Genomic DNA, 27,569 nt, shown 5'->3' on the forward strand with positions numbered 1-27,569 from the left:
TTGTTGTTAGTATTGGGCATTTATTTATAGGACTGTGGTTCAAGTCTTTAGATGAGCATCATTTCAAAGAGTAGATCAGTTGGGTTTTATAAACAATGCTTACAAAGGTCTCATCACCTATCAGGTAAACTCCAGAAAACAGCACTCTACCTGATGGGGGAACCTGAGTGAAACTCCAGTGGCTTTACAACCACTTCCCTGCCAAAGCCTTACTCAAGTTCAGGGAATTGTAAACACACACAAAACCCATTTAAGATGTGCATCTGGCTTGGCTTATGCGACTTGCATTGTCAGTATATAACACTTGCCTCTTCTGTAACAACAGATATACAAAGATTTCAAAGTGCTTAATAAAGCTGAGAGCCTTACGCTAGAGGAAATTGTTCTCATAAAGCCTTTGAAGCAGTCTTACTGAAATCCCTGTACATCTCCACTGCATATAGAGGTTAAAAAAAAATGTCACCATGAGTTCTTTGTACGCAAAGATGTGGAAGCCAAGTGCCTTGGACTTCACGCTTTTATCCTCCCAAGTGACTGCAGCACTCCTATCCAAATTATTTTCAACAACCGATTCTTAATTAAAGGCAAAAATCATATCAGTGAAACAACCCCTCCCATGGTGCTAGTTTAAAGTGAATGTTATTATTTCTTGACTGAAAGTCAGTGATTATTTTAATGAAATTTGAGACGTTCTCTGATCCTTCTGGTCTGGAGTGGAGGCTTTATCTCCTACCACTGGTTTCATCTGTTAGTGGGACTTTGATTTGGTTGGCTTTCTCGTTCTTCCCTTCTTACAGCAGCACCTGCGGCAGCAGAACAGGCAGCACTTCAGAGAAATGAAGAGGGAGAGGAGGACCACAGCGAGGAGGAAGGCGATGACGTCCAAGGAGTGGTACTGGATCCAGTTCAGGTCATGAGCAGCGGGTCGCAGGTGGGGGGCCCCTTTGTGTCTCATTACAAACTCCACCCAGTACACAGCCAGGTCCAGGGGGTGGATGGGTCTGTCGAGATGAAGGTCTGAGAGACGCTGGATGTTCTCTTTGTACCTGCCAAGAAAAGATATTGGGCATTTTCAATGACTTGTGCTGTTGAGACTGAGTCCCCCGGATACAACTGATGCAGTGTCAGTTGTCTGATGGCCCTCTGGGGGCTTCTCTGGTGGTTTTCCCCAACACCACCACCCCATGAGAAGGAAATCAGTAACATTATGGGCCCAGAAATGTGCTGTTTTCAATGACAAAAGAAAAGAGGGAAAGGTATTGGAAAAGAAGAAAAAGCTTAGTCAGAGCTGTCAGCAAAATCTCTGTCTGAAATATGAGAATGGATATAGAAAAGCCACTCAGCTGAAGATAAAGATGCATTATTATTATTATTATTATTATTGTTGTTGTTGTTGTTGTTGTTGTTGTTGTTATTATTGTTATTAAAAGAAGAAGAAGAACACTGGTGGGGAATCAACGGCAGAAAGGTGCTGTTTTACAGAAACACCATGGGGAAGAGGATGCCAAGGAGTGAGAGGCGCTAGTGAATGGGAGCAGAGAAGAGGAGGGTATCTCTAAAATCTCCCTTTTGCTGTGATGCCTTAAAACACCTTGGGCATGTTGACTGCAAAACTGTGATATCTAGCATGGTTCCCTGTACCACCTCAGCGTATCTATGTACATTTTTCCTGGTCTGTGCTGGAATCGTCCAGCATTGCTGAGCCAGGCGGCAGCTGTCAGTGCTCATGCAGTTCCTTGTGAGCACTAGGTAGGGAAGATGACTAAGAAAAGTGGTTTGTGAAATAAATGAGTGTTTAGTAAATCCTGCCAGCTGGGAGGCAATGCTTCCTGATGAAGTACAGACTCTGAACTATACCGAGGCACTGACACTAATTTCCTCCCTCCTGCTGCTGTGCAGACAGCATCTCTGGGCAATCCTCACGCAAAGAAAATGCGCCAGGCAGCCAAGCCCTTCAACCTTTTCAGTGTCCCCACTGCCTCATGTCACCGCTGACTGGGGGAACAAAAGCAGTTTGCCACATCTCCCTTCACTGATTGCCTTTTAAACCACTTTGTGTCAAAGTCCTCAACATCACTGCCTGGTAAATTTGCCTTTAAGCAGGTGACACATCTTTTGTCACCTTGGTTTCTTCCATTGCACTTATACACCATCTCTCTGATAACCTGCATCCTCTCAGATCAGCCAGTTCTTGTCACCTAATGATTATAATCCCAGGCAGTGAGAAGGGGGCTGCTACAGGGACAGGACGAGGTTAACCCAGGGCAACCGTCAGCTTCTCAATGATGTAACTTTGATATAAGCAGGCATATAAGAACAGATTAGTATTCCGTTAAGCTGCAAGCTAGAGTGCTGGCGTTACGCAAGAGTACAAGGAGAAAAGCTGTGCTCCTGTTACTGACTTTTTATCATTAATAACTGCCTTCAGGGCGGTGGATATGTCCTGCGAAGTCATTTCAAGTATATTCAGTGTCAGTCCTGCTCCCCGCGACTCTACTCGCTTGGCGTTGTCCATCTGGTCTCCAAATAAAGGCATTAGTAGCATCGGCACTGCGTTGCATATGCCCTCGTAAACACCATGTGAGCCTCCGTGGGTAATAAAGGCACGAGTCTTAGGGTGAGCTGTGGAGAAAAGAAAGACTTGCTTAGCCATTTGATTTGTTAAGTCACAGTAACACATCTCTGGGGGAAAACTTGCACAAAAATGTCACTAGTAGGTATAAATCCAGAACTTTGGGCTGTCATGTGTATCATTACCTATGGACAGACTTAGGGCTGCTGAGAACAAGACATTACAGGGGATTGAACAAACCGTGGGTTGTAGAGCTCTGTCTTGGTTTGGGTAATCTCTGGAAAGCCTTGGATAATCCTCCAAAGCTTCTCAGATTTTAGGATGAAATCAGAGCCAAGTGAGGTTAAAGAGGATGTTACCGTTTCTTGTTTTTTTACCATGTCTTTCATTTGCTGGCTTTGCAGATCTCCCATAGCCGAGCCCCGTTGTCTAACCAACAAATGTGTTCCTTGTGACAGCATGTACTATTTTACCACTTGAAAAGCCCAACAACCTGGTGGGAAATGCTCACTCAAGGACCTTAAATTTTCTTTGCTGTCTAGTAGACAAAAACATGACAAAAGCCCATGGCTGGGTGTTGAGACTGACTAACCAGAGATAAAGATCTCCCATTTTTGACAGTAAAGGTGCTCAAATGTTGGAACACCTTTCCAAACAGTGTTGTTTCATGATCTGGCAATTTTGAAGGTGCAATGAGATCAGTTTCTAAAAGATGAGCTCCCGTTCAAACAGGAAAAGCTGCAAAGAAGTCCTGTGACCCAGCAATGCAGGCAGTCAGCACAGATGATGTCAATGGGGCCTTACAACAGCATTATCAGATTAAAAGAAACACGCTGGGATCACTCAAGGTATCTCAGACCTACCTAGGAGATCATTCTGTGGCAGCCATTTGAGAAGCTTTACGTTTTTCGGCAGGTTGTGGGGCACCTCTCCCGTATATCGCCACAAAACCTTTGAAGAGAAGTAAACGCAACATCAGTTCTCAGCAACCGGCATCTCGCAGCTCCTCAGCGGCTTCAAAAAGCACAGCTAAAAACATCCACAGTGCACAAAAACCGTTCTGCCATGCAGAGCAGCTGGGGTGCTAGTTTATTCTGGCATCAGGGAGCAGGAGAAAGAAGGGAGGATTGAACACGCTGAAAGCTGAAGGTAATAACGTGTTTGAAGACAGTGTTGAATTGCTGTGCTGGAAGGGGGAGAAGGAAACCATACCGTTTGAGGGACTGAGCCCAAGGCATCTGCGATTTCTTCGGCTTTCTTCATAGGGATCTCAGAGACCATGGAGCCCAGAGAGAAGACAACAATGCCATGTTCTCCAGAGGCGTTCACAATAGCTTCAAATTCCTGCCAACACAAAGCACACTTGTAGTCAAAGTCCTTTCCATGTGATATGCTGTAATTTTTGTCACAATCCCAAAAACCTCTCTGGAAAGGCATTAAAATGAGCACTCAACACAACAACAATGATGATCAGGAAGATTAGCTATCTATATGAGAACGAGTCCCAAGAAAAAACATAACCACAGGTGGATGAACAAAGTTGTAGAGGTGCATGAGTATTTGCAGAACTGGGGCTTGAACTGAGATTCAGTGGAAAGGAGAAAAAAAATACAACAGTCATGTAGCAAAGCCTGCCTGCTCAAAGACATTGGTTTCTGTGTAGTAAAAAAAGATGCTGTAGTGATCTCCAGGTAAATGTGTTTTATTGTCACATTTATTGCAAGTCAGATGCTCTAGATTTAGAGTTGATGCTCTTCTATTCAGAACGTGCTGCTACAAGAGAGAATTAAGATTTTGGTAAGTGTTCTGACAGCAAATAGCTCTAACTTCTATGATCTGGATTTATTTGGCCTCGTTTGAGAATGATAATACTGAACCACTACCAATCTTTATCTGTATTGTTTGCTTGATTTAAATAAAAGAAAGACTAAGACATCTGTCACTGGAATCTGAGAACAAAAGGATTCTGATAAAGCATAAAACCAGCCAAAGGCAGGAGCAAAAATCTGGTGCCATAGAGAAATATTTGATAAAGCCAGGGCAGGAGACACAAAACTGGGGAGAATTGTTGCAGGCATCAGTTAATTGAGTGGAAGAAAATGAGATAAATATTTCCATAAGTCTGGCAATTGAAATGTTATCTGTAGAGTCTGAGGGCATAACCAAGACTGACCACCTTAGTTTACACTCCGTTATGCATTTTTGTGGCTGCCCAGAGTGCTGTGGCCCTTCTCTTGAGGCTGGATCCCAAACAGAAGAAGCCATCTATGGTTTGGGGATAGCTGCACCCTGAACAGCAGACCTGACGTTCCCCTGGAGGCAAACAAGCTGAAGTGTAACTCTCATTTCAGGGCTTGGTTCTGCCTTACCAGATTTCTCTGAAGACAGGTTCTCCATTAAGATGTTGTAGACATCTGGTTGGGAGCTCAGGACTCAGTTCTGTATAAACTCACAGACATCTGGAAACTGCAAAGTCCCCTCCCAATTACAAATACGGTTTTGGTTCAAAATTCTTTGGCAGTTCCTGATGCAGTGGAATAGATATGGCTATTTAAGGATGTATTTAGTCTTATTTATTTTCTGTGGGACCAGCACATCAGTTTTACTCTGTTCTTTAAATGTTTTCATGGGCCAGGTTCTAACTTTCTGCTCAGAAACACCACTACCATTATGAAACTTTTTATAGCCTTGCTTTGGGAATAGGTGGGTTGTTCCCATGAAGTCTTTTTAACCGTCATCTGCTTGTATCAGTCGGTGCTATGCACAACCTTTCTGAACCACTGGACATTCACTGAAAAATAAGAGAAAACACTAAGAGCTAGAAGGATTTCTTAGTGGAAAATGGCTGATATCCCATATTTATTTAAGTTTGGCATAGTTCAAGAAAAATGCAGTTGCAGTCCAGATCTGGAACAGTGTTTTACACAAACCAAGATCTCTTGCTGCTTCACTGGGTGGTGGGGATTTCATTCAAGTCAGCCACTGTCTGAAATTCCTGCAGGAATTGTCCTCTAGTTGTCCATTACCCCAGCTAGAACCAAGTCTTGTAAACAGGTACACAGAAATAGATTCCTGGAAATGGGCTGCTGGAAAATACTGAGGGGAAAAGCCCAACTTTTTGTGCATGTTTGTCTGGACACCTGGAGGTCTCCCACAAAACACTGAACTCCTCACTGCACAGGGATGCAGAGGCATGAAGTGCTTCCCTAGCCACTTCCCAAGTGACAGGGGACAGGACGAGAGGGAGTGGCCTCAAGCTCCACCAGGAGAGGTTCAGGCTGGACATCAGGAAAAAGTTTCTCACGGAAAGGGTCATTGGGCACTGAAACAGGCTGCCCAGGGAGGGGGTTGAGTCACCTTCCCTGGAGGGGCTTAAGGGACGGGTGGACGAGGTGCTGAGAGACATGGTTTAGTGATCGATAGGAATGGTTGGACTCGATGATCCAGTGGGTCTTTTCCAACCTGGTGATTCTATGAGTCTACGATTCTATGATTCCACCTCACTCTTTCTCCTGGAGCTCCATCTCATGGTGAGAGCAAACAGTGCAGCCATAGCTAAACTAGGGAGGGAAAAAAAGTTAACTAACCTGTGATAATGCTTTTTCCTGAGTGCAGCTTATGCCTCCGACCAAGATCATATTAGGCATTAGTGGCCTGGGATACTCAAACACAAAGTCGTATTTCATGAGCCAAATAGATGCGTGGCTGATCAGCTCAGGCACTGTTGCCTCCTGTTGGAGGAATTCTTTGATCAAAGCATCATAAGGTGAATAAAGAAAGCTGCAAGCCAGGGAACTGCTCAGGCTAGCTATGAGATTGCCTGCGCGCTGGAGGAACGTCATGCGGTCTGTGTAGCGAGTGAAGAACCTAGGAACGTAAGAGGGAGGATTTGGGCAGAGGGTGGCGTGGGAGTCTAGGCTGCACGGCAGTCCCCGTACGAGGTACACAGAAGGTAGAGAGAGATATTCAGCCACTATCTGTCCACATGGAAAATAAGGATCCATAAAGACAGCATCAAATCTGCTTTCTTCAAGGTATTCCATCAACTCTTTGTCAGACAGAAGGCGTTTGCAGGAATCAAAGAACATGGTTGTAATATTTGCCATTTTTGAGAATTTTTCCAAGAAGGGCTGAGGTGTGAAACTCCTATGCCCCAGCTTTTTAAATTCTCCCTCGACATACTCCTTGGTGTAAGGCACAGAGTACGTTTTCAGAGTATAAAGTACCGACGAATCTATCCGCAAATTTATCTCTGGCGCAAGCACCAAAATTGCATGTCCTCTCTGTCTGAGCTGCTCCACAATCGGACGCATGCTGAGCCAGTGGCTGCCATCAATAGGTACCACCAAAAGCTTTCCACCTTCAGAAAAAGTCCACAGGAGCAAGAAAAACACAACATGGGAGACAAGAGAAGTAAATCCTGGATTTGAAGAAGCCATTTTCCTTGTGTGGACAGCAAAGTTTTCAACAGCTGCAAAATTATTGCATGGGGACGAGGACAGAAGCATGGAGTACTTTGCACTTTAGTCTTAAGGTAAGTGTTTAATTTTTAACGGATTGTATGTTTGTTGGGCAGAAATGAGGATAATTTTTAACTGTGGGTTAAAAATGATGGCTTTATCATCTGTGCACAGTCAAAGCTTTAAGCAACGGGGAGTGCAAGGTAAATCATAGAATCATAGAATCACCAGGTTGGAAAAGACCCACCAGATCATCGAGTCCAATCATTCCTATCAAACACTAAACCATGCCAATCAGCACCTCATCCACCTGTCCCTTAAACACCTCCAGGAAAGGCAACTCAACCACCTCCCTGGGCAGCCTCTGCCAGTGCCCAATGACCCTTTCCATGAAAAAATTTTCCTGATGTCCAGCCTGAACCTCCCCTGGTGGAGCTTGAGGACGTTCCCTCTCGTCCTGTCCCCGTCACCTGGGAGAAGAGGCCAGCACCCTCCTCTCCACAACCTCCTTTCAGGTAGTTGTAGAGAGCAATGAGGTCTCCCCTCAGCCTCCTCTTCTCCAGGCTAAACACCCCCAGCTCTCTCAGCCGTTCCTCATAAGGCCTGTTCTCCAGCCCCTTCACCAGCTTTGTTGCTCTTCTCTGGACTCGCTTCAGAGCCTCAACATCCTTCTTGTGGTGAGGGGCCCAGAACTGAACGCAGGATTCGAGGAGCGGTCTCACCAGTGCCGAGTACAGAGGGAGGATAACCTCCCTGGACCTGCTGGTCACACCGTTTCTGACACAAGCCAAGATGCCATTGGCTTTCTTGGCCACCTGGGCCACTGCTGGCTCATGTTCAGTCGCTGTCACCCAACACTCCCAGGTCCCTCTCCTCCAGGCAGCTTTCTAGACAGACTTCTCCTAGTCTGTAGCTGCATAGGGTTGTTGTGCCCCAAGTGCAGGACCCGGCATTTGGCCTGGTTAAACCTCATGCCATTGGTCTCAGCCCAGCGGTCCAGCCTGTTCAGATCCCTTTGGAGCCTCCCTACCCTCCAGCAGATCCACACTTCCACCCAGCTTAGTATCATCCACAAACTTGCTAAGGGTGCACTCGATGCCTCCATCCAGGTCATTGATAAAGATGGATTCAAATGCTTAAGAGAGAAGTATCAGGCAAGTGGCAGTGTGTTGTGCCTAAAGGCCAAACAGTCATGAATGAGAGGTAACACCTGACTGAGCCATCACTGTCTTATTAACACCCCGTTAATGATTAACTCCCTGCCTTGAGTCTGCTCTGCTGAGTGGACACAAAACTCAGAATCAAAGTCTGATCTTTGGACTACCTTGCACTCTTGGAGTCTAAGCAAGAAGCAGTGATTACAGAGATTTGATACAGAGTGGGTTGATAAGATTTGTCTTCAGATTTGTAGCCGTTATCAAAGTGAAAGCCCTGATTCTACAGTAGTAAATGTGATGCAAGCTCAGTGGTAACTTCTGCTGTTGCAACATCACTACACTCTGAAAAACAGAACAAAACTGGTATCTGCACTATTTAAACAGTCCATTAAGGAGATCTAAACAAGCGAGGGAGGGAGGGTAGGTAGGTACAATCCTGAGAGTTTCTTTTTTCCAATCAACTTCTTATATTCTATCTGACATTGCTTCTTACACAAATTCAGAGGCAAAAGTTCTCCCTTTACCATCTTTGATTGCATACCTCTGGTTTTGGGGTATTTACTCACATTATCAACCTCTATGGCAACTGTAAGTGCCTGGGTACAAACATAGAGTTAGTTCCACATTTTCTTTCGTCCTGTCAAGTCTGCAATTAATCAGTATTCCACAACTGTTAGGGATATTGAATCGTATGACCTAGAATTATTTCTTCATGTATCTAGATGTAGCCAGGCCATGATTGTCTAATGTTATAATGCCATGCTTACAACAAGGTAAGCGATACCCAGGCAGCGACATAACTTAGACAACTTCACCTGACCTCTCCTGGAGAGAAACTCTTCAGCTGCCAGCAGTGCAAGTCTTGTGAACATCTAGCAGAGCCTGAGATTCCCACCTCCAAATCACACCATCCAGATCAAACATTGGCTCAGGCTCAAATACTACTAGAGGAAGTACTTAAAAAAAAGCAAATCTTAAATAATCGCTAATAAATGCGATAATACCCTCAACGTACACAATGACAAACCTTTGATAACTGCTGCCTCTGCTTACAGTTGATGCCTCCAATGTAGACCATATTTGGCATTATCGGGCGTGGATACTCAAAAACAAAGTCATATCTCATCAGCCAAATGGATGCTTGGCTAAAGAGTTCCAGTACTGTTACTTCTCTCTGAAGAAACTCAGAAGCTAAGTTCTCATATTTTACGTAAAACAGATAGCAAAGCAACTGCTCTGAAAATCCATCTAGGAGGTTCTTCACACGCTCCATAAATGTCATGTGATCTGTACTGGTTGTGAAATCCCTTGGCACGTAAGAAAAGGGACTGGGACACTGGGTGGCCTTGTAGTCTAAGGTACATGGAAGACCACGCAGGAAATATACTGAAGGAAGGGAGAGATATTCTGCAATAATCGGTCCACAGGGCAACACAGGATCCATCATAATGGCATCAAATTTGCTGTCACGGAGGTAATTCATTAGTTCTTCATCATGTAACAGATGCCGACAAGCAGAAGAGAACATGTTGGTCAGATCTGATATATTGCTGAGTAAAATTGTAATTTTTTCTAGAAGGGGAGGGTTATCAAAACTTTTTTCACCGATGGAATTGTAGAATCTATCCACAAACTCCTGTGTGTAAGGCACAGGGTATGTTTTGATGGTGAAAGATTGAGAGCTTTTCATGAGCAAAGTGGCTTCAGGAATCACTGCAATGATCTCATGCCCCCTCTCCGAGAGTTCTTCCAGAACCACGCGCATGCTCAGCCAGTGACTTCCATCCTGAGGCACAACCAAGAGCTTCCCTCCTTCTGCCAGACTCCAGAAAGTAAGAAAAAGAACAAGCCCAGTGTGTATCTGGTACCTCCACATAACTGTCATGGGCCTGTCGGCAGGAAAAGAAACAAACTGGTCCTTCTTGCTTCTTCCAAGCAGCATGTGAAAGTAAGAAATGGTCGTACCTCATTTATAACTTGATGGTCTTTCATCTTTACCTCTACACATTGTTTGCTAAGAGAGGTTGAGTTCAAAGATCATATTAAATGGTGATAAAAGCACTGATAAGAGCACTAGTATGGGTTTAAAGCAAGAAACGTTTCCATGCATTTATGTTATCTGAAATGATTCAGAAAAAATATAATTATGTTGACACAAAAGACCTGAACTTCCAACTTGCTCTTATGCCTTTGCTCAGAAAGGTGCCTAGAGTTCACACAGGGTGGCAAGCATAAGCCAGCACACCAAGTTGTGGTGTCACCAAAGTTTGAGTAACATATTAACCTAACACCCTTTTTATATGAACAATGATGCAGCAGAATACATACTCCTTGCTCGAGAGGGGCCATAAGAGTTCATAGGAGAGAGCCTCCATGCCAAACATCTTTTTGAAAGCAATGATGCAGCAGAATATGTGGTCCTTGCTCAAGAAGGGCCATATGAGTTCATAGGACAGAAGCTACAAACTGAACATTTTTGAAAGTTCTTAATAACAGCTACTTGTCAAAAGTAGCCACCAGGAAAGTGGTGGAGTCCCCTGGAGGTATGAAAAAAAAATGTGTAGATGTGGCACTTCGTGACATGGCTTAATAGATATGGTGGTGCTGGACTGACAGTTGAACTTGAAGATCTTAGAGGTCTTTTCCAACCTTAATGATTCTATGATCCTGCTCTATGATTTTAAGTTAAAAAGGCTTGGCTGTGATATGAGCCAACAGGAAGCCCACACTTGTGTCCTCGTTACCAGAAGAAGGGAAAACAGACTTTCTGAACTGCTTCTGCATGTGCTATGATACGATTTTTAGCCAACAAAAACCCCAAATCACATTGGAAGTCCTGTTCTTTATAACACACAACTGCAGCCTACAGCTACTTGATGGAGAGTAACCACGAAGGAGCCAAACTTTTCTGATATCAGTAAATAGTCTAATAAGGGCCACAAATGGCAGTTTGAGAGATTCCAACTGAACATTCAGAAAAAAACTTTTTACCTCTGAGGTTTTGAAAGTTTGCAGGTGTAACAGCATGGCTGATATGGCCTGATGTGGAAGACACTTCCACTCCAAGGGCTTATTTAGGTATCCAAATCAGGCTGATCTGAATGGGTTTTAAGTGCCTAATTATCCTTGAGAACCTGGGTTGAAGCTGCAGCAAATAATGCAGCAGAAACCCAGTGGGTAGATGGATGAATGAAATAAGCACTACAAACAAAGCAACGTCCTTAGGTAGGGAGAACATGAAAAGGCACATGAAAACTTTTGAGATAAACTTGGCAAAGTGGATATCTGCAGTTTGTGCTTGAGAGAGATGCCTGACAAAGAGGATCTGACCCTGATCTGCCATTAGGACATACTTCATGGAAGGGGAAAAGGTGGATGAAAAAAGTTTGCAAGTTAACTAACACAAAATAAGATACAGGAACAGCAGCTGAACAAGACCAATTGCAGACTGGAGAAGAGAGAATGTTTTAGATTCTCAACCAAGCCCACCTCACTGGAGAGAGCTCTGAATAGTTTCTTCGTGCTGTGCAGCAGCCTGAAAGAGTTGTCTTGGCACAGGTAAGAGTGATGGGAAAATTGTTTCATTAAATGTTTACCTTTGCTAAAGGCACCTGGGCGTGATGACAAGCATGTTCCAAGGCTAAGAATATCCAAAAAGTTTATTTTGACAAGAGGCTTTCCATGTGGCAAGTTAAAAAAGGTGTTTCTCATGAGCCATTCTCAGGACAGCAGGAAGGACTGTAACAACCAAGGAAACTGCATTGAAGTGGAAGGAGTTTCAGACATCAACACAGTCCCATTTTGTAGCCTGTTCACTCAAAACTTTCCAGCTGACAGTGAGGTGATGGTAAATGACCGAAAACTAAAGGAGGTGCATAGAAGGCATTCTCATGTGCCAGGGAATAGTTGCAAACCCTACATTTGCACGTTGTTTTGGTGAAAAAAGAGGAAAAGATCTCATGCAACAAGGCGACACAGCATTACACGTGCCCTAAGGTGGCAGCAGATGCTCAGGTAGGAAATTAACCCCAGGCTGCAGCTCTACGGTTACCCTGTGCTAACCCATAGCGGGCCCTCAAATTTCATATTTAATACACAGCAAATCCCAGGTAGTCTTTGAGTTCTGCTAACGTCTCAGCCAAATGTGTATTATCTGTGTAACACTAATATTTAATGCAGCAAAACAACATTATAGAGGTAAAAAAGCAAAAGGCAAAGCTCCTTAAGGCTAACGGCAGGTTCATAAAAGTTCAAAAGTTGTGCCACTGGATTTTGAACGACACAGACACAGACACACACACATCATTTTATGTTTATATGACTCCAGAGACTGAAGTCCACAAGTTCAGTTCATTCCAAAGTTAAAGATGAAGTGAGATATCTACCAGGAGAGAGTAAAGCTAAAGTACAGAGTTGAGTGTCAAGGTTGCATGCTGGAAAGGATACAGCAAATATTTCCAGTTAGGGGAACTTTTGATTACCTCTTTTGTAATTCTACAAATCCTAGCAGGCAGAATGTACCTCTTATTAACCACCCACATCCATCCTTTGTAAATTCATAGCTTTTGACTACAAAAAAATCTGCTCGTGGTGAGAGGCAATATTGGGTTTTGATCCTGGTATGAAAAAAGCACCCTTTTGTTTGCTTTAAGCTTGCTGCTCCCTCATTTCAGTGAAAGCCACAGGTCAAATACTGGGAGAAATTGCATATCAGCTCCCCTTTCACCTTTGCTACACTTTTCAGGGTATTATAGACCTCTGTCACAAACCTGCTGGCATAGTTCTTTTCATCACTTTATCTATGCAGCTTATTCCATCTCTGCTTTTTTAGACTGAATGCCAAGTTTGAATCCTCTTAAAAAGGCTTCAATTTTACTGTGTCAGAGTCAACTTTTTCTGAAAAATAAGGTCTGTTTCAATGTTTTGCATATTCAATATCTGAAAAACATGACAGAATCATAGAATCATAGAATGGTTTAGATTGGAAGGGACCTTAAAGATCATCCAGTTCCAACCCCACTGCTGTGAGCAGAGACACCTCCCACTAGGCCAGGCTGCTCAAAGCCCCGTCCAATCTGGCCTTGAAGAAAACTTGAAGGTATGAAGTTGTTCTGCAAACCACAAAATATATTTGAATACACATTTTAAAATAGCAATCTGAAATAAATCCAGCATTCATTTTATAAAAATAAAGTAAACTAACACATACTTTATTTTTATTATGCCAGTTGATCCTTCAAAGAAAGTGCGTTACTGGCCTGGGATATTCAAAAAGAATGTTACAAGCTGAAAAAATGGGCCAACAGGAGCATCAAGAAGGTCAGCAAAGGCAAAAGCAAAGTTCTGCTGCTGGGATAGAATATGCCACAGGACAAGCTGCATTCCAGCTGGACAGAAAGCAACTCTGTAGAAAATGGCCTGGGGTTCTTTGTGGAAAACAAAGTTGAATATGAGTCGGAGATGTGCCCTTGCATCCATGGAGGTGATAGCACCCTGGCTGTATGAGCAAGAGTGCAATCAGCAGACTCAGGGAGGTGATCCTTCCCTTCTGTTCAGCAACTAGGAAACATCTGAAGACACGAACCCAGTTTGGAGCTCTCCAGTACAAGAAATTGATATGCTGGAGCAAGTCTAGCAAAAGCCAAGCAGATGGTTGGTTAGAGTAAGGGACCATGATGTACAAAAAGGGGCTGAGAAAGACAAGCTTGCTCAGGATTGAGGAGAGAAGGCTAGCAAGAGACCTTATTCCTGTTTTCAATTCCCTTAGCAAGAGGGCATAAGGAAGACTTTCCAAATGAAAGTATTTTATGAGTCTATGACATAGAGAATACTTCTTTAAATAAAAAAAAAAAAAGACAGGAATGTAGAGGAAATCAGCAATGACAAACTGGACAGAAGGGTAAGAGAAAGTCTCTTTAGGTGAAAGTCTGCCTTGCACCACATCAACAACCCTGAGTGAAGCACTGAACAATCTCCCTAATGTCAAAGCTGGCTTTGAGTAGAAGCACAAGACCAATGGGGAGTGTCCCAGAGATAATTCCATATACAACACCTCCATCTTTATACTGTGATATACAGGTGCCTTCACAGAAACAACTACTGACACCTCTCTGAAAACCAAAAGCAGTTTGAAAACCCTCCTACTGACACCCCTAGAAAGATAGCTTCTAGCAAAACCTGGTTATAATTTTTCAGAGTAGGTAAAAGTATGTAAAACTGACAAGGGAAAAACAGAGTACAACCCACCTGAGGCAGCTTCTTGTGAGCACAGTTTATTCCTCCAACAAAAATCATGTTGGGCATCAATGGTCTTGGATAATGTACAACAAAGTCTAGCTTAATGAGCCAAATGGAAGCCTGGCGAAAGAGATCCAGCGCAGTCACATCCCGCTGGAGGAACTCAGATGCCAGTTGCGAGTATAATTCAAACAAAAAATCACAAAGAAAAAAATTCGAGATGTCAAAGATTAGATTCTTCACCCGCTGGAGAAAGTTCATGTGGTCTGTAAGGTCTGTAAATCCCCTGGGGATATAAGAAGGAGGATTGGGACACTGAGTGGCTTCAAAGTCTAAACCACATGGCAGTTGCTGCAAATAAAAGATGGAAGGAAGTGAAAGATGCTCAGCCAAGATCTGTCCACAGGGTAGTATAGGATCTGTAAAGACAGCATCAAACTTGCTCTCCTCCAGATATCGGACAAGCTCCTTGTTGTACAGTAAGTTGGTACAGGTAGCCAGGAAGATGGCAGAAACATTTTTCATTCCTTGATAGGTTTTAAGAAATCTTTCTAGAAAAGACCCTCCTTCAAATACAATGTCGATACTTCTCTTGAAATGGTTATTCAGCTCTTCCTGTGTGAAAGAGACTGGGTACATCTTCATAACAAAGTCCTTTGATGGCTTAATGAGTATATTTATCTCAGGTGCAACGACGACTATTTCATGTCCCTTCTGGCTGAGACCAACCAGCACCTCCCGCATGCTGAGCCAGTGACTCCCATCCACTGGCACCACCAGCAGCTTCCCACCAGCAGCCAAATGGAGCACAGACAGGAGCAGAACCAGCGTCGCTGAGACTCGTGGGTGAGCACTGAGCACCAGGGCCATTTTTGCAGAAATCTGGTGAGTGCTGTCCAGAAGAAAACCACCAGCGGCACTGAAGCAATAGCACTAGTTCTGTGGTTTTAAGCAAACTGTGCTGCAGCCTGACTTTGACCCTTGGTAAATATTACCATGTAATAGATGTGTAATCATTCCTTTGATAGAAGGCTGGATAACAAGCAAGAAAGTTCAGCAATCTACCTGGGTAGGTGGCAAAAGTGGTGGATGCACCAAAGAAGCCCCATCTGTTCCTACCAGAAAAGCTTTGGCAGCTCTGCTGGCTCTGAGAGGGATCTGCCAAGCCACCGTAGCCCCTTCAGGCTCTTTGAGACTCATTTTCTTCCCAGAACACATGCTGCCACCACCAAGGTCAAATCTTGTGATGCCTGCTTATAAACAGAGATAGTGCATCGTAGCTTGAGTGTCCACAGCCTGTGACATTCCCATTGATTCCAGCTCTGGAAATATCCAAGTGAAGGAGCCAGTAATTTCACTGACAAATAAAGAAGTGATCATGCGGCCAGGGTGCCTGACGTGCATATCTCCTTAAAGACTAGACCCTTCTACAACCATTTATAGTCACATGGGGTATATCCAACTGCAAAGCTTGACAGCCCCTCAGACTTACCTGCTGCTCATCATCACTCCCCAGGGGACAGGGTACCACATTACTCAATACGACACAAAGAGGGTTAAAATATGTATAATGAAAAAGACATCAAAGGAACATAACTGAGTGGTGCAGTTGTCACTCCAGAAGGACAGGATGTCATCCAGAGGGACCTGGACAAGCTGGAGAAGTGGGTCTGTAGGAACCTCTTGAGGTACAATAAGGCCAAAGGCAAGGTCCTACACCTGGGTCTAGGCTATCCATGGTTCCAATACAGGTTGGGGGAATAACATGATAAAGGGTAGCCCCGGGGAGAGGGACTTGGAGGTGTTCATTGATGAGAACCTTGACATGAGCTGGCAATGTCCGCTCACAGCCCAGAATTCAAACCGAACACTGGGCTGCATCAAAACAAACACGGCCAGCATTTCGAGGGAGAGGATTCTCCCCCTCTACTCCGCTCCCGTGAGACCCTATCTGGAGTCATGTGTCCAGTTCTGGAATTCCCAGCATAGCAAGCATATGGAAATATTGGAACAGGTCCAGAGGACGCCACAAAGATGATCAGAAGACTGGAACACCTATATTATGAGGACAGGGCTAGAGAGTCGGAGTTGTTTACCCTGGAGAAGAGAAGACTCCAGGAAACCTTTTAGTGGCCTTCTGGAACCTGAAAGGAGCTACAGAAAAGCAGGGGAGGGACATTTTACAAGGGCATGGAGTAATAGGATGAGGGAGAATGGCTTTAAATTGGAAGAGGGAAGAATTAAACTAGACATTAGAAGGAAAGTCTCAACAATGAGAGTGGTGAGGCACTGGCACAGGTTGCCCCGGGAAGTCACAGATGCTCACTCCAATGAAGTGTTCAAGGCCAGATTGCATGGAGCCTTGAGCAGCCTGGTCTTGTAGGAGGTGACCCTTCCCATGGCAGGAGAGGTTGGAACTAGATTATCTTTAATGTCTCTTCCAAACCAAACCATTTTATGATACTTCATCAATGAAAAGATACAGCAAACCTGTCAGAATTTGGAAAGTGAGAGAAAAATGATTTCTTTCATGAGTATTTCCCTAACACATTCTTAACGGCACCCTAACTCATATCTGCAATACAAAATCCCATCCTTGTGAGCACAAAAATCCATCAGAACACGAAGTAAAGACAGAGCTCAACCTACCTGAGGCAGCTTCTTGTGAGCACAGTTTATTCCTCCAACAAAAACCATGTTAGGCATCAAAGGTCTTGGATAATCTAACACAAAATCAAACCTCATGAGCCAAATGGAAGCCTGGCGAAAGAGATCTAGCACAGTCACGTCTCGGTGAAGGAACTCGGATGCCAGTTTTGCATGTGATTGAAAGACAACATCACAGAAAAAATGAAATGGGATGTCAAGTACTAGGTTCTTTACCCGCTGGAGAAAGTTCATGTGGTCTGTAAGGTCTGAAAATGCTCTTGGAACATACGAAGGGGGATTGGGACACTGAGTGGCTTCAAAATCCAATGCACATGGAGTCCCTCGAAAATAAAACACGGAAGGGAGAGAAAGATGCTCAGCCAGGATCTGCCCACAGGGTAGTACAGGGTCTGTAAAGACAGCATCAAACTTGCTCTCCTCCAGGTATCGGACAAGCTTCTCATTGTAGAGCAAATGTGCACAGCCGGAGACTGCCAAATCAGAGAGTGTTTTCCAACTTTGGAATGCTTTATGAAATCTTCCCAGAAAAGATCCTTCCTGAATAGAAGCTTCTACAAAAGTCTGGAGATTTTCATGCACCTCTTCCAGTGTCAAAGGGACTGGGTACAGTTTCAGAATAAAACTCTTTGATGGCCTGATGTATAAATTTGTCTCAGGTGCCACTACAACTATTTCATGTCCCTTCTGGCTGAGACCAACCAGCACCTCCTGCATGCTGAGCCAGTGACTCCCATCTGCTGGCACAACCAGCAGCTTCCCACCAGCAGCCAAATGGAGCACAGACAGGAGAAGAACCAGCATCATCGAGACTTGCAGATGAGCACTGAGCACCAGGGCCATTTCTGAAGAGATCTGGTGAGTGCTGTCCAGAAGAAAACCACCAGCGGCACTGAAGCAATAGCACCAGCTCTGTGCTTTTAAACAATACCCATGCTGCAGACTAAACTTTGACCCCTGGGCATATTTGTTGTGTGGTAAATGTGTAAACATTCCTTTGATAACAGGCTGGATAACAAGCAAGAAAGTTCAGCAATCTACCTGGGTAGGTGGCAAAAGTGGTGGATGCACCAAAGAAGCCCCACCTGTTCCTACCAGAAAAGCTTTGGCAGCTCTGCTGGCTCTGAGCGGGATCTGCCAAGCCACCGTAGCCCCTTCAGGCTCTTTGAGACTCATTTTCTTCCCAGATCTCATGCTGCCACCACCAAGGTCAAATCTTGTGATGCCTGCTTATAAACAGAGATAGTGCATCGCAGCTTGAGTGTCCACAGCCTGTGACATTCCCATTGATTCCAGCTCTGGAAATGCCCAAGTGTAGGAGCCGGTAATTTCACTGACAAATAAAGAAGTGATCAGGCGGCCAGGGTGCCTGACGTGCATATCTCCTTAAAGACTAGACCCTTCTACAACCATTTATAGTCACATGGGCTATATCCAGCTGCCTACACACAGAGTTGAAAGTGAGGAAGAAAGTGAGAGAAAAACTATTTCTTTCATGAGTATTTGCCTAATTCATCCTAAATGGGAACTTGATTCCTGCATGCAATGCAAAATTCCATCTTTGTGAACACAGAAGCCCGTCACAGCAAGAATTAAAATCAAAGCATGACCCACCTGAGACAACTTCTTGTGAACACAGGATATTCCTCCAACAAAAATCATGTTGGGCATCAGAGGCCTTGGATAATCAAACACAAAATCAAACCTCATGAGCCAAATGGAAGCCCGGCGAAAGAGATCCAGTGTATTCACCTCCCGCTGGAGGAACTCAGATGCCAGTTTTCTGTATGATTGAAAAATAAATTCACAGAAAAAGCTATGTGGGATGTCAAAGATTAGGTTCTTCACTCGCTGGAGAAAGTTCATGTGATCTGTAAGGTCTGTTAATACCCTGGGGACATAAGAAGGGGGATTGGGACACTGGGTGGCTTCGTATTCTAAACCACATGCTGATCCTCGAAAATAAAACACAGAAGGGAGTGAAAGATGCTCAGCCAGGATCTGCCCACAGGGTAGCATTGGATCTGTAAAGACAGCATCAAAATTACTCTCCTTAAGATAACTGACAAGATCCTTATTGTACAGTAAGTTGGTACAGGTAGCCAAGTAGATCGCAAATGTTTTTTTTACCCGTTCATAAAATCTAACAGCTCTTTCTAGAATAGATCCATCCTCAGTTATTTCCTTTGAAAATGCTTGAAAATTTTCATCCAGCTCGTCCTGTGTGAAAGAGACTGGGTACATCTTCATAACAAAATCCTCTGATGGCTTGATGTATAAATTTATCTCGGGTGCAACGACGACTATTTCATGTCCCTTCTGGTGGAGACCAACCAGCACCTCCCGCATGCTGAGCCAGTGACTCCCATCCACCGGCACCACCAGCAGCTTCCCACCAGCAGCCAAATGGAGCACGGACAGGAGCAGAACCAGCGTCGCTGAGACTCGTGGGTGAGCACTGAGCACCAGGGCCATTTTTGCAGAAATCTGGTGAGTGCTGTCCAGAAGAAAACCACCAGCGGCACTGAAGCAATAGCACCAGTTCTGTGTGTTTAAGCAATCTGTGCTGCAGCCTGACTTTGACCCCTGGAGGCATTTCCCATGAATAATCATTCCTTTGATAGAAGGCTGAATAATGAGCACTCATTCCAGCCAAGCCCAAAGGCAGTTACCATGCGCTGAATGCTTTGGATAATCCCCATCTCTTTATATTAGATGAACAAGAAAACATGTTCCATGAAGTAGGCAGGGGTGGTTCTGGGTGGGACTGCACTTCTGATGGTTCCTTCTGGCTGAATCTCCTGCTAGGACAAGAGATCTATCTCATCCACATCACCACTCAGCCTAGCAAAGGCTGCTCCCTTCTCCTGGGGAAGACCTGTTCCCACTCTCTGTTTCTTTGAGCACTCATCTCTAGCCAAATTCTGGCCCCAAAGCAGATGTGCCAGAGCTGGTTTAGACGGCTTCTGGTATGAGAAGACAAATGGACACACGATGCCAGTTTTCTCTGCAGGAGATATTGCCCGTACTAAGCAGTACTTTGTACTTCCATTGTCCCATCACAGACCTTCATTAGAAGAACCTAAATTTTCTCTTCAACTGAGCATATTTCATCAATGAAAAGATACAAGTGCCTTCACACAACATGCAAAGTGAAGAAGAAAGTGAGAGAAAAATTATATCTTTCATGAGTATTTGCCTTACGCATCCTAAATGGCATTTCAACTTAGGTCTGCAAGATAAAATACCACCTATGAGAACACAAAAATCCACCAGAATAAGAATTAGAAACAGAGCGTGACCCACCTGAGACAGCTTCTTGTGAGAACAGGTTACTCCTCCAATTACTATCATATTGGGCATTAAAGGCCTTGGGTAATCGAACACAAAATCTAACCTTATCAGCCAAATGGAAGCCTGGGGAAAGAGATCTAGCATAGTCACATCCCGCTGGAGGAACTCAGATGCCAGTTTTGCATATGGTTGAAAGAAAAAATTACAGAGAAAATAATTTGGGATGTCATGAATTAGGTTTTTTATACGCTGGAAAAAGTTCATGCGGTCTGTAAGGCCCGTGAACATCCTGGGAACATAGGAAGGGGGATAGGGACACTGGGTGGCTTCAAAGTCTAAACCACATGGCATTGCCCGCAAAAAAAATGTAGAAGGGAGTGAAAGATGCTCAGCCAGGATCAGTCCACAGGGTAGTATTGGATCTGTAAAGACAGCATCAAACTTGCTCTCCTCCAGATATCTGACAAGCTCCTTGTTGTACAGTAAGTGTGTGCAGGTAGAGAGAGCGTTGTCAGAGATGATTTTTAGTCTCTGGCAGATTTTAATAAATCTTCCCAGAAAGAATCCTTCTTCAAATACATTCCGTGAAAAAGAATGGATATTTCCATCCACTTCCTCCTTTGTGAAGGGTATTGGATATGTTTTCATAATAAAATTCTCTGATGGTTTTATATGTATGCTTACTTCAGGTGCAACGACGACTATTTCATGTCCCTTCTGGCTGAGACCATCCAGCACCTCCCGCATGCTGAGCCAACGACTCCCATCCACCGGCACCACCAGCAGCTTCCCACCAGCAGCCAAACTGAGTGCCGACAGGAGCAGAACCAGCATCACCGCGATTTGTGGGTGAGCACTGAGCACCAGGGCCATTTCCGCAGAGACCTGGTGAGTGCTGCCCCAGAAGCATATTCCCAGCTCTAGGCTTTTAAGCAAGCTGTGCTGTAGTTCTCGGAATGATCTTTAGACTTATTTGCTGTGTAGTAAATCTATAATCTTGTGTATGGCAAAGATGGAATAAGAGGTGTTAAAATTCAGCCAATTTGGCAGATAGTAGTCAGAGCAGCTGCTAGACTTGCTAACAGCCACCTCTTCACCTCTTTGTACTGGAGGAATACTAGGGTTCAAAGAAATAAGGGATCCTTCACAAGGGGTCTGCCCAAAAGTGGTAATTAACAGATCATTAATTTTCCAAATAAGAATTTTCAGTCTGAGAACATTCCTCCCTTCCTGCCAGCCCAAATAATTTTCTGTTTGTCAAAGATCAGAAAAATATCAATGCTTCACATATCTTGACACTGTTATTAAAGGGAAAATTGGCTATCAAAGTTCATTTCCCTGAATGCCTCTGCTTGGAAGGATGAAGTAGGGGCTGGAAGGAGGGCATGGGTTCTGCCAGATGTATTTAAAACTGGATTAGCGAGTCAGAAATACCATTTAGACCAGCCTGCAAAGAGTATGCCTCAGGGCAATGAAAGCAATCAACACTAATGCACAGACGGGATTTGCAGTCAGCCCTAATTACAAAAGTTATTGCACAGAAGTGTTTTTGACAATACAATAATTTAGTATGGAGGCTGATGGTACAAACCACAATTTTTTAAAGGAGATTTACCCAACTTATGCAGCTTTAGGTACACCTTTTGTAGGGAAATTTTTCAGAAGGCAGCATGAGCTGTCGCAGATGCTCAGTCCTGTGAGCAGGTAGGAAAACCTCCAATAGCTTTGCACAATATTTTGTAAGGAATCCATGCAGTGAAAGGATAAGCCTAGACTGACGAAGCAACCTGAACATCACCTGCTGACTGATGCATTACTACACTTTATTTCTAAATTACGAAAGGTTGTTTCTGTTAACTGGAAAGATTCATTGTTTTTAAAAAACAATTATGACAATTAGTTCAAGTTAATAGTACTGATCAGGCAAAGAGTAGCAGCAGACCTGCCTGGTAAGACGGAGATCACCCTCACTGCTTGGGTATGTGTCTCAGTTAGTGAGTGTACAGCAACAAATTGCTTCCACCTAGCCTGAAAAAAGCAACTGTGTAAGAAAAGAGTGCTTAGATCCTGCTAATGCTATAGGAAAGTACCTGAGAGGGTAGGAGAGAATTAAAATCAGCCCGATTTCTCACCTATTTTCTTTACAGTATACCTTACTGCATATGTAAATCCCACAAACTCATGTACACAATTACATACACACAGAGCATTTGCAAACAGCCTTTTCTCTTCAGACCTAAATATAGTTTATCAAGGAAATCACTGACCTGAGATAATGGTTTTTTCTTTCCACAGTTTATACCTCCAATGAAAACTATGTTGGGCATCACTGGCATGGGATACTCAAAAACAAAATCCATTCTTTTAAGCCAAATGGATCCATGGCTTAGGAGTTCCTTCATTGTTACTGGTCTGTGGAGAAAATCTGAGGCCAGAAGTTCAAATGGCAAATAGGCAAAATTGCAAAGAAAGGATTCTGATGACTTAAGAAATAAGTTTTCCACACGCTGGATAAACATCATGTGGTCTGAGTTGTCTGTAAATGTTCTTGGGATGTAGGAAGGGGGATCTGGACACTGAGTAGCCTGCAAATCCAAACTGCAGGGGAGTCCCCGTAAAAAGAAAACAGATGGAATAGAGAGATGCAGAGCCAGTATTTGTCCACATGGTACAATAGGATCCATGAGAACAGCGTCAAATTTATGTCCTTCAAGATATTGCATCAGAACCTTATTGTGCAGTAAACTGGTACAGGAGGATACGTAGAGACCAGAGATGACTTGAGCTTTTTCATAAAGCGCAGTAATTCTCTGAAGAAAAGGTCTTCTTTCAAAAAGATCATTAGCAAATGAATGCATGCGTGCTTCCAGTTCTTCCCTAGTTAAAGGCACTGGATAAGTTTTTAGAGTGTAATAATCAGATGCCTTCACGTTCAAGTTTACTTCTGGTGCGACAACAATTATTTCGTGCCCCTTCTGGCTGAGGGCTGCCAGCACCAAGCGCATGCTGAGCCAGTGACTCCCATCCATGGGCACCACCAACAGCTTCCCTCCATCAGCCAAGCAGAACACAGACAGGAAAACCAAAACCCCCGCAGAAACTAAGTAACTGCGTTTACTCACTCGAGCCATGTTCCTAGAAATCCAGCATCTGTTCATCTGCCCTGACCTAACAGATTTTAAGTAGACCCACAGCCTCTTGCCAGATTCCCACATTCCCCCTTAACGACCCGGCTTTTCCAGCAAAACCAGCCATTCAAGGCATTGGTGAATCACTGATAAATCAACTTGGGTTGGGCAGAACTAGGCTTGGTATCTGAGGCTCCCTTGGGATGGGTCCTTTCGGATGGATTCCCTGTGCTGATTGCTGTTAGACTGAAAATACAATCAGACTTTGCAAAGCCTTGAATAGTGATGGCACTTTTAAGTAACTGGGCTTGCCAAACACAGGTATTAAAGTGCTTTCTTGCTTTCCTTTCTTTTTGATAAGCATTTTGCAGCTGTTCTGGAATGTTTGTTAACTTCACGTTTAAATCAAATTATAAAATTTGCCAGTACACAGTGTGGCATTTGTGCAAATCCTAGGGTAGAGGCTCTGTGATTTACATACAGCTCAGCACTGGGGCCAGGTACACCAGGTACAAATAGATTACAGTAAGTAACGCAGCAGCTGAGGCTGGCATCAGCAAAGGAAAACCACCCAATTAGTGCTGTCATGCACAATGCTTCTTTATTCTCATTCTGACCTATCTCTCTGTGCCTCTCTCAGTCATTTCCTTCCTCCAGGAGCTATAGGAAGGAAAAACCACTCAGATCTCCTTGTACCTAAATAAATTCAGGAAAGCTTAGACAGATGTAGCCAGGAACAGCCAGGAATTGATTTAAAATGACGTTTAAATGGCATTACTTCAGATGACAAACTGAAAATAAGATACTGTGTCTGAGCGGTTAATAAGTACTAGTGATAAACTTGTGTGTAATTCAGAGGCTTGGTCAGAAGATAACGAGAAATCAGGGCTGAAGAATCAGTACTTCTGCAATAAGAGTTGCTGATGGAGTCTGTTTTTAAGCTGCTAAGCACGAGTGAGAGTGAGCTTTTTCTTCAGAGGAGAGTATGATTTGAACCTGGAGCTGCCACATGGCCTTGCCTGCAGGCAAGATTCCTCTCCCTGCTTTCCCAGAGGATCTTCCTGGGTTTGCCCCTCTGGAGCCATTAAGCAGCTCTGATGGACAGAACTGATAGGAAAAAGCACTGCCCTGATAAAAGTGGCCATGTGGGGGGTTGACCAAGAGGCTTTTGTGGAAAAGCAAGAGCTAAACTCTACTAGTTCAGCAGAAACAAACAGTTGCAGCATCAGGGGAAGTACTGGGAGGAGTAAAGCAAAGCCTGAAGAAGGTTAAGGTTGCCTCCGGGGAAGATGTGCCAGGCTGTAAAATGCAAATCTGTGAAGCTTCACCCATTCACAAAGGACTATGAATTTGGGGGGAAGAGTAAGAGTGGTGACAGGCATCCATTCCCTAAGACTCAGGGAAGGTGAAAAAAAGTTCAAGGGAAGAATAGAGGGGAGGTTATTTTTAAGTAATGTTCACAAAGGATAAAACTTTATCCTTTCTCGGAAACAATTTGATTTATTGCTGAAACACTGGATTACACTAACCATAGATTTATCATCTGCCAAGCAGAGCAGTTTCCTCCTATATCTCCTTTTCCACTTAATATTTGGCTTCACATCAGGCTGTTCTACTCACAACACAAGCAAGCAAGAATGTAAATCGCATACAGCCATGAGCTAACGAACATCACGAGTACACATATACCATATGCATCCCTTTATCAAGTGCTTTTGAGACCACAAATATCCAATTAACCCCCCCATTAACATTTCCATGTCCAAACTGGATGCTTCCTAAAAAATGCGGTTCAGAACTCAGCTGTCTAGTTTTTGTGGTGGAAACTGTAGTTAGACCAAAGCCTTCACCACAAAATGTCAGCCTTCAGCTCAAACACAGTGACAGAAAAGAGCCCATGATTCTGCTGCTCATGACCCATCAAGTTACTTTTTTGACCAGATAACCAGCTAATGCTCTTGAAGAAATATTCTACTGCCTCTTACATGAGACAAAGAATTTTTGGAAGAGCTGTTACAATTCCTGCCCTTTTTGCATGAATTCCTGGGTGAGGTGTTTTTGTACCTGACTTCAGCTGGAATTAATCACAGCATAACACATGATCTCTTCACGGAACAAAATCCCCGTATTGGGCAGACCCAAGGAAAGGAGGTGGAATCACATGTTCTCCTGGTCAACTATACCCCTCTGTTTTTCAGGTGGATTGGTTATACAGAAAGCATTAACCTAAGTCCTCTTTTTAGGTTAGAAATATCCATATCAAACAAACTATTAGACCTCACCCACACCGCGCAGATATACGACTGCCAGATTTTTTTCCCTTGTTATACCTTTCTGAGCCAGTCACTAACCTGAGATAATGGGGTTTTGTGTCCACAGTTTATGCCTCCAATAAAAACCATGTTGGGCATTATAGGTGTGGGATAGTCAAAGACAAAGTCAGTTCTCTTCAGCCAGATGGATCCATGGCTTAAAAGCTGTGTAATTGTCATCGGCTGCTGGAGAAAGTCTGAGGCCAGACTTTCAAATGATGAGAAGGCCAAACTGCAGGTGAAAGACTCTGAAAGGCTGATGAGGAAGTTCTTCACTCTCTCAGGGAACGTCATATGATCCGTATTGAGAGAGAACATTCGTGGGACATAGGATGGTGGGTCTGGACTCTGAGCAGCATGAACGTCTATAGCACATGGGAAGCCCCGCAAAAAGAAAACAGAAGGGATAGAAAAGTACAAAGCAATTATCTGTCCACAGGGTGTCAGAGGATCTGTAAAGATGGCATCAAATTTACTTTCTTCAATGTATTTCATCATCTCTTTGTTGTACAGTAAGGAACTGCAGGAAGCCTGAAACAATTCAGAGGTCTGTCTGAAATTATGCCAGATCTTCATAATTCTTGTCAGGAACGGCTCTTCGCTAAAACTGTTTGTACTAATTGAGCGTATATTTTTTTTCATGTCCTCCATTTCGAAAGGTACAGGATATGTTTTGAATTCATACATCCCCGAGGAATCTATCAGCAGATTGCTGGCTGGTGCGATGACAACTATTTTGTGTCCTTTCGTGCTCAGCTCTGCCAGGACCTCCTTCATACTCAGCCAGTGGCTGCCATCCATTGGGATCACCAGCAGTTTCCCAGCAGCAGCAGGACTCAGGCAGCACAAGAAGGTGAGCAGCATTGCCACCAGCATGTTGCAAGCTGCACGGAATCAGGCACAAGAGAGTCCAGGAGTGGTTCGCAAGCTTTTGTAGCTATGCTCCACCCATGCAAACACACCACGTGGCAATGGTCCTTAAAAGCACCTCTGCCCTTTTGACTGACCTCATATTTCAGGTGTTCACAAGTTTGCACACAACGGAGTCACGGTAGATGATTAATGATTACAAAAGAGGGAGATAAAGTTTGTACTTCAAAAGCGAGTTTGTATGAGCGTGAGAAAGGTGTGTATCCTGTCATATACTTCTCTCACTTAAGGTGAGGCTACAGCTCAGTGCCTCAGCCTTCTCTTCTCCTCCCTGTAGTAGGATCACAGCCTCATGACACTTCTTACCATCAGCAACCCATCAACCTTTACTGACATTTACTGACACATATGAACTCATGAAAAAAATGCATCCACAGAGTGGATGGACAGAAACACTGCTGGGATTACCCCACATAGTACTGCTGGATCTATGAAGAGGGCACTAAATTTACTCTTTTCCATCTGGCGTTAGAGTTCTCTGTGCCACTGAAAGCTGTCAGAGATGTCAGAGAGTGTAGTAATTTGGTACTTTTTATAAGTACTTTCTTTTCTAATGATGCTGAGTCAAGTTATACATAACTTATAGTAAAGATAAGTATGAGAAATCGATGTTAAAAGTACCTGGGTTTTGTTGGGTTGTTTTGGTTTGGTTTGGTTTTTTTATAATCAAAACCAGTTGGTACAACTGAGAAAAACTATATTTTCACTAATACAAACGTGCTTTTTCTGAAGATAAGTAGCCAACAGAAAACCTTTCCCCATTTCTACATATAACTTCCACCCAACCTCTTATCCTTTTGGACACAGAACTA

General features: G+C 43.8%; 2 protein-coding genes across 8 annotated transcripts; both read right to left on the reverse strand.

Annotated features, from left to right (window-relative positions):
• LOC138722466 (UDP-glucuronosyltransferase 1A1-like) lies at positions 1 to 26,722 on the reverse strand. Of its 7 annotated transcripts, none has more exons than XM_069860681.1 (5): positions 25,867 to 26,722; positions 3,785 to 3,916; positions 3,436 to 3,523; positions 2,403 to 2,622; positions 1 to 1,046 (listed from the first exon to the last, which is right to left on the reverse strand). In XM_069860681.1, the coding sequence occupies exons 1-5, from the start codon at positions 26,701 to 26,703 to the stop codon at positions 749 to 751; spliced, it is 1,575 nt and encodes a 524-aa protein (XP_069716782.1). In that variant the 5' UTR covers positions 26,704 to 26,722; the 3' UTR covers positions 1 to 748. The 7 variants fall into 7 exon arrangements, with proteins under 7 accessions (XP_069716782.1, XP_069716780.1, XP_069716781.1 ...); XM_069860679.1 differs by lacking the exon at positions 25,867 to 26,722 and adding an exon at positions 20,400 to 21,296; XM_069860680.1 differs by lacking the exon at positions 25,867 to 26,722 and adding an exon at positions 18,708 to 19,609.
• Positions 22,448 to 23,518, reverse strand: LOC138722401 (UDP-glucuronosyltransferase 1A1-like). Its single transcript, XM_069860474.1, has 2 exons — positions 22,655 to 23,518; positions 22,448 to 22,477 (listed from the first exon to the last, which is right to left on the reverse strand). Exons 1-2 carry the CDS (start codon positions 23,516 to 23,518, stop codon positions 22,448 to 22,450), a joined length of 894 nt encoding a protein of 297 aa, XP_069716575.1.
• Positions 26,723 to 27,569: the final 847 nt, after the last annotated feature.

The sequence above is a fragment of the Phaenicophaeus curvirostris genome, chromosome 7, assembly GCF_032191515.1.
Source record: "Phaenicophaeus curvirostris isolate KB17595 chromosome 7, BPBGC_Pcur_1.0, whole genome shotgun sequence".
Lineage (NCBI taxonomy): Eukaryota > Metazoa > Chordata > Aves > Cuculiformes > Cuculidae > Phaenicophaeus > Phaenicophaeus curvirostris.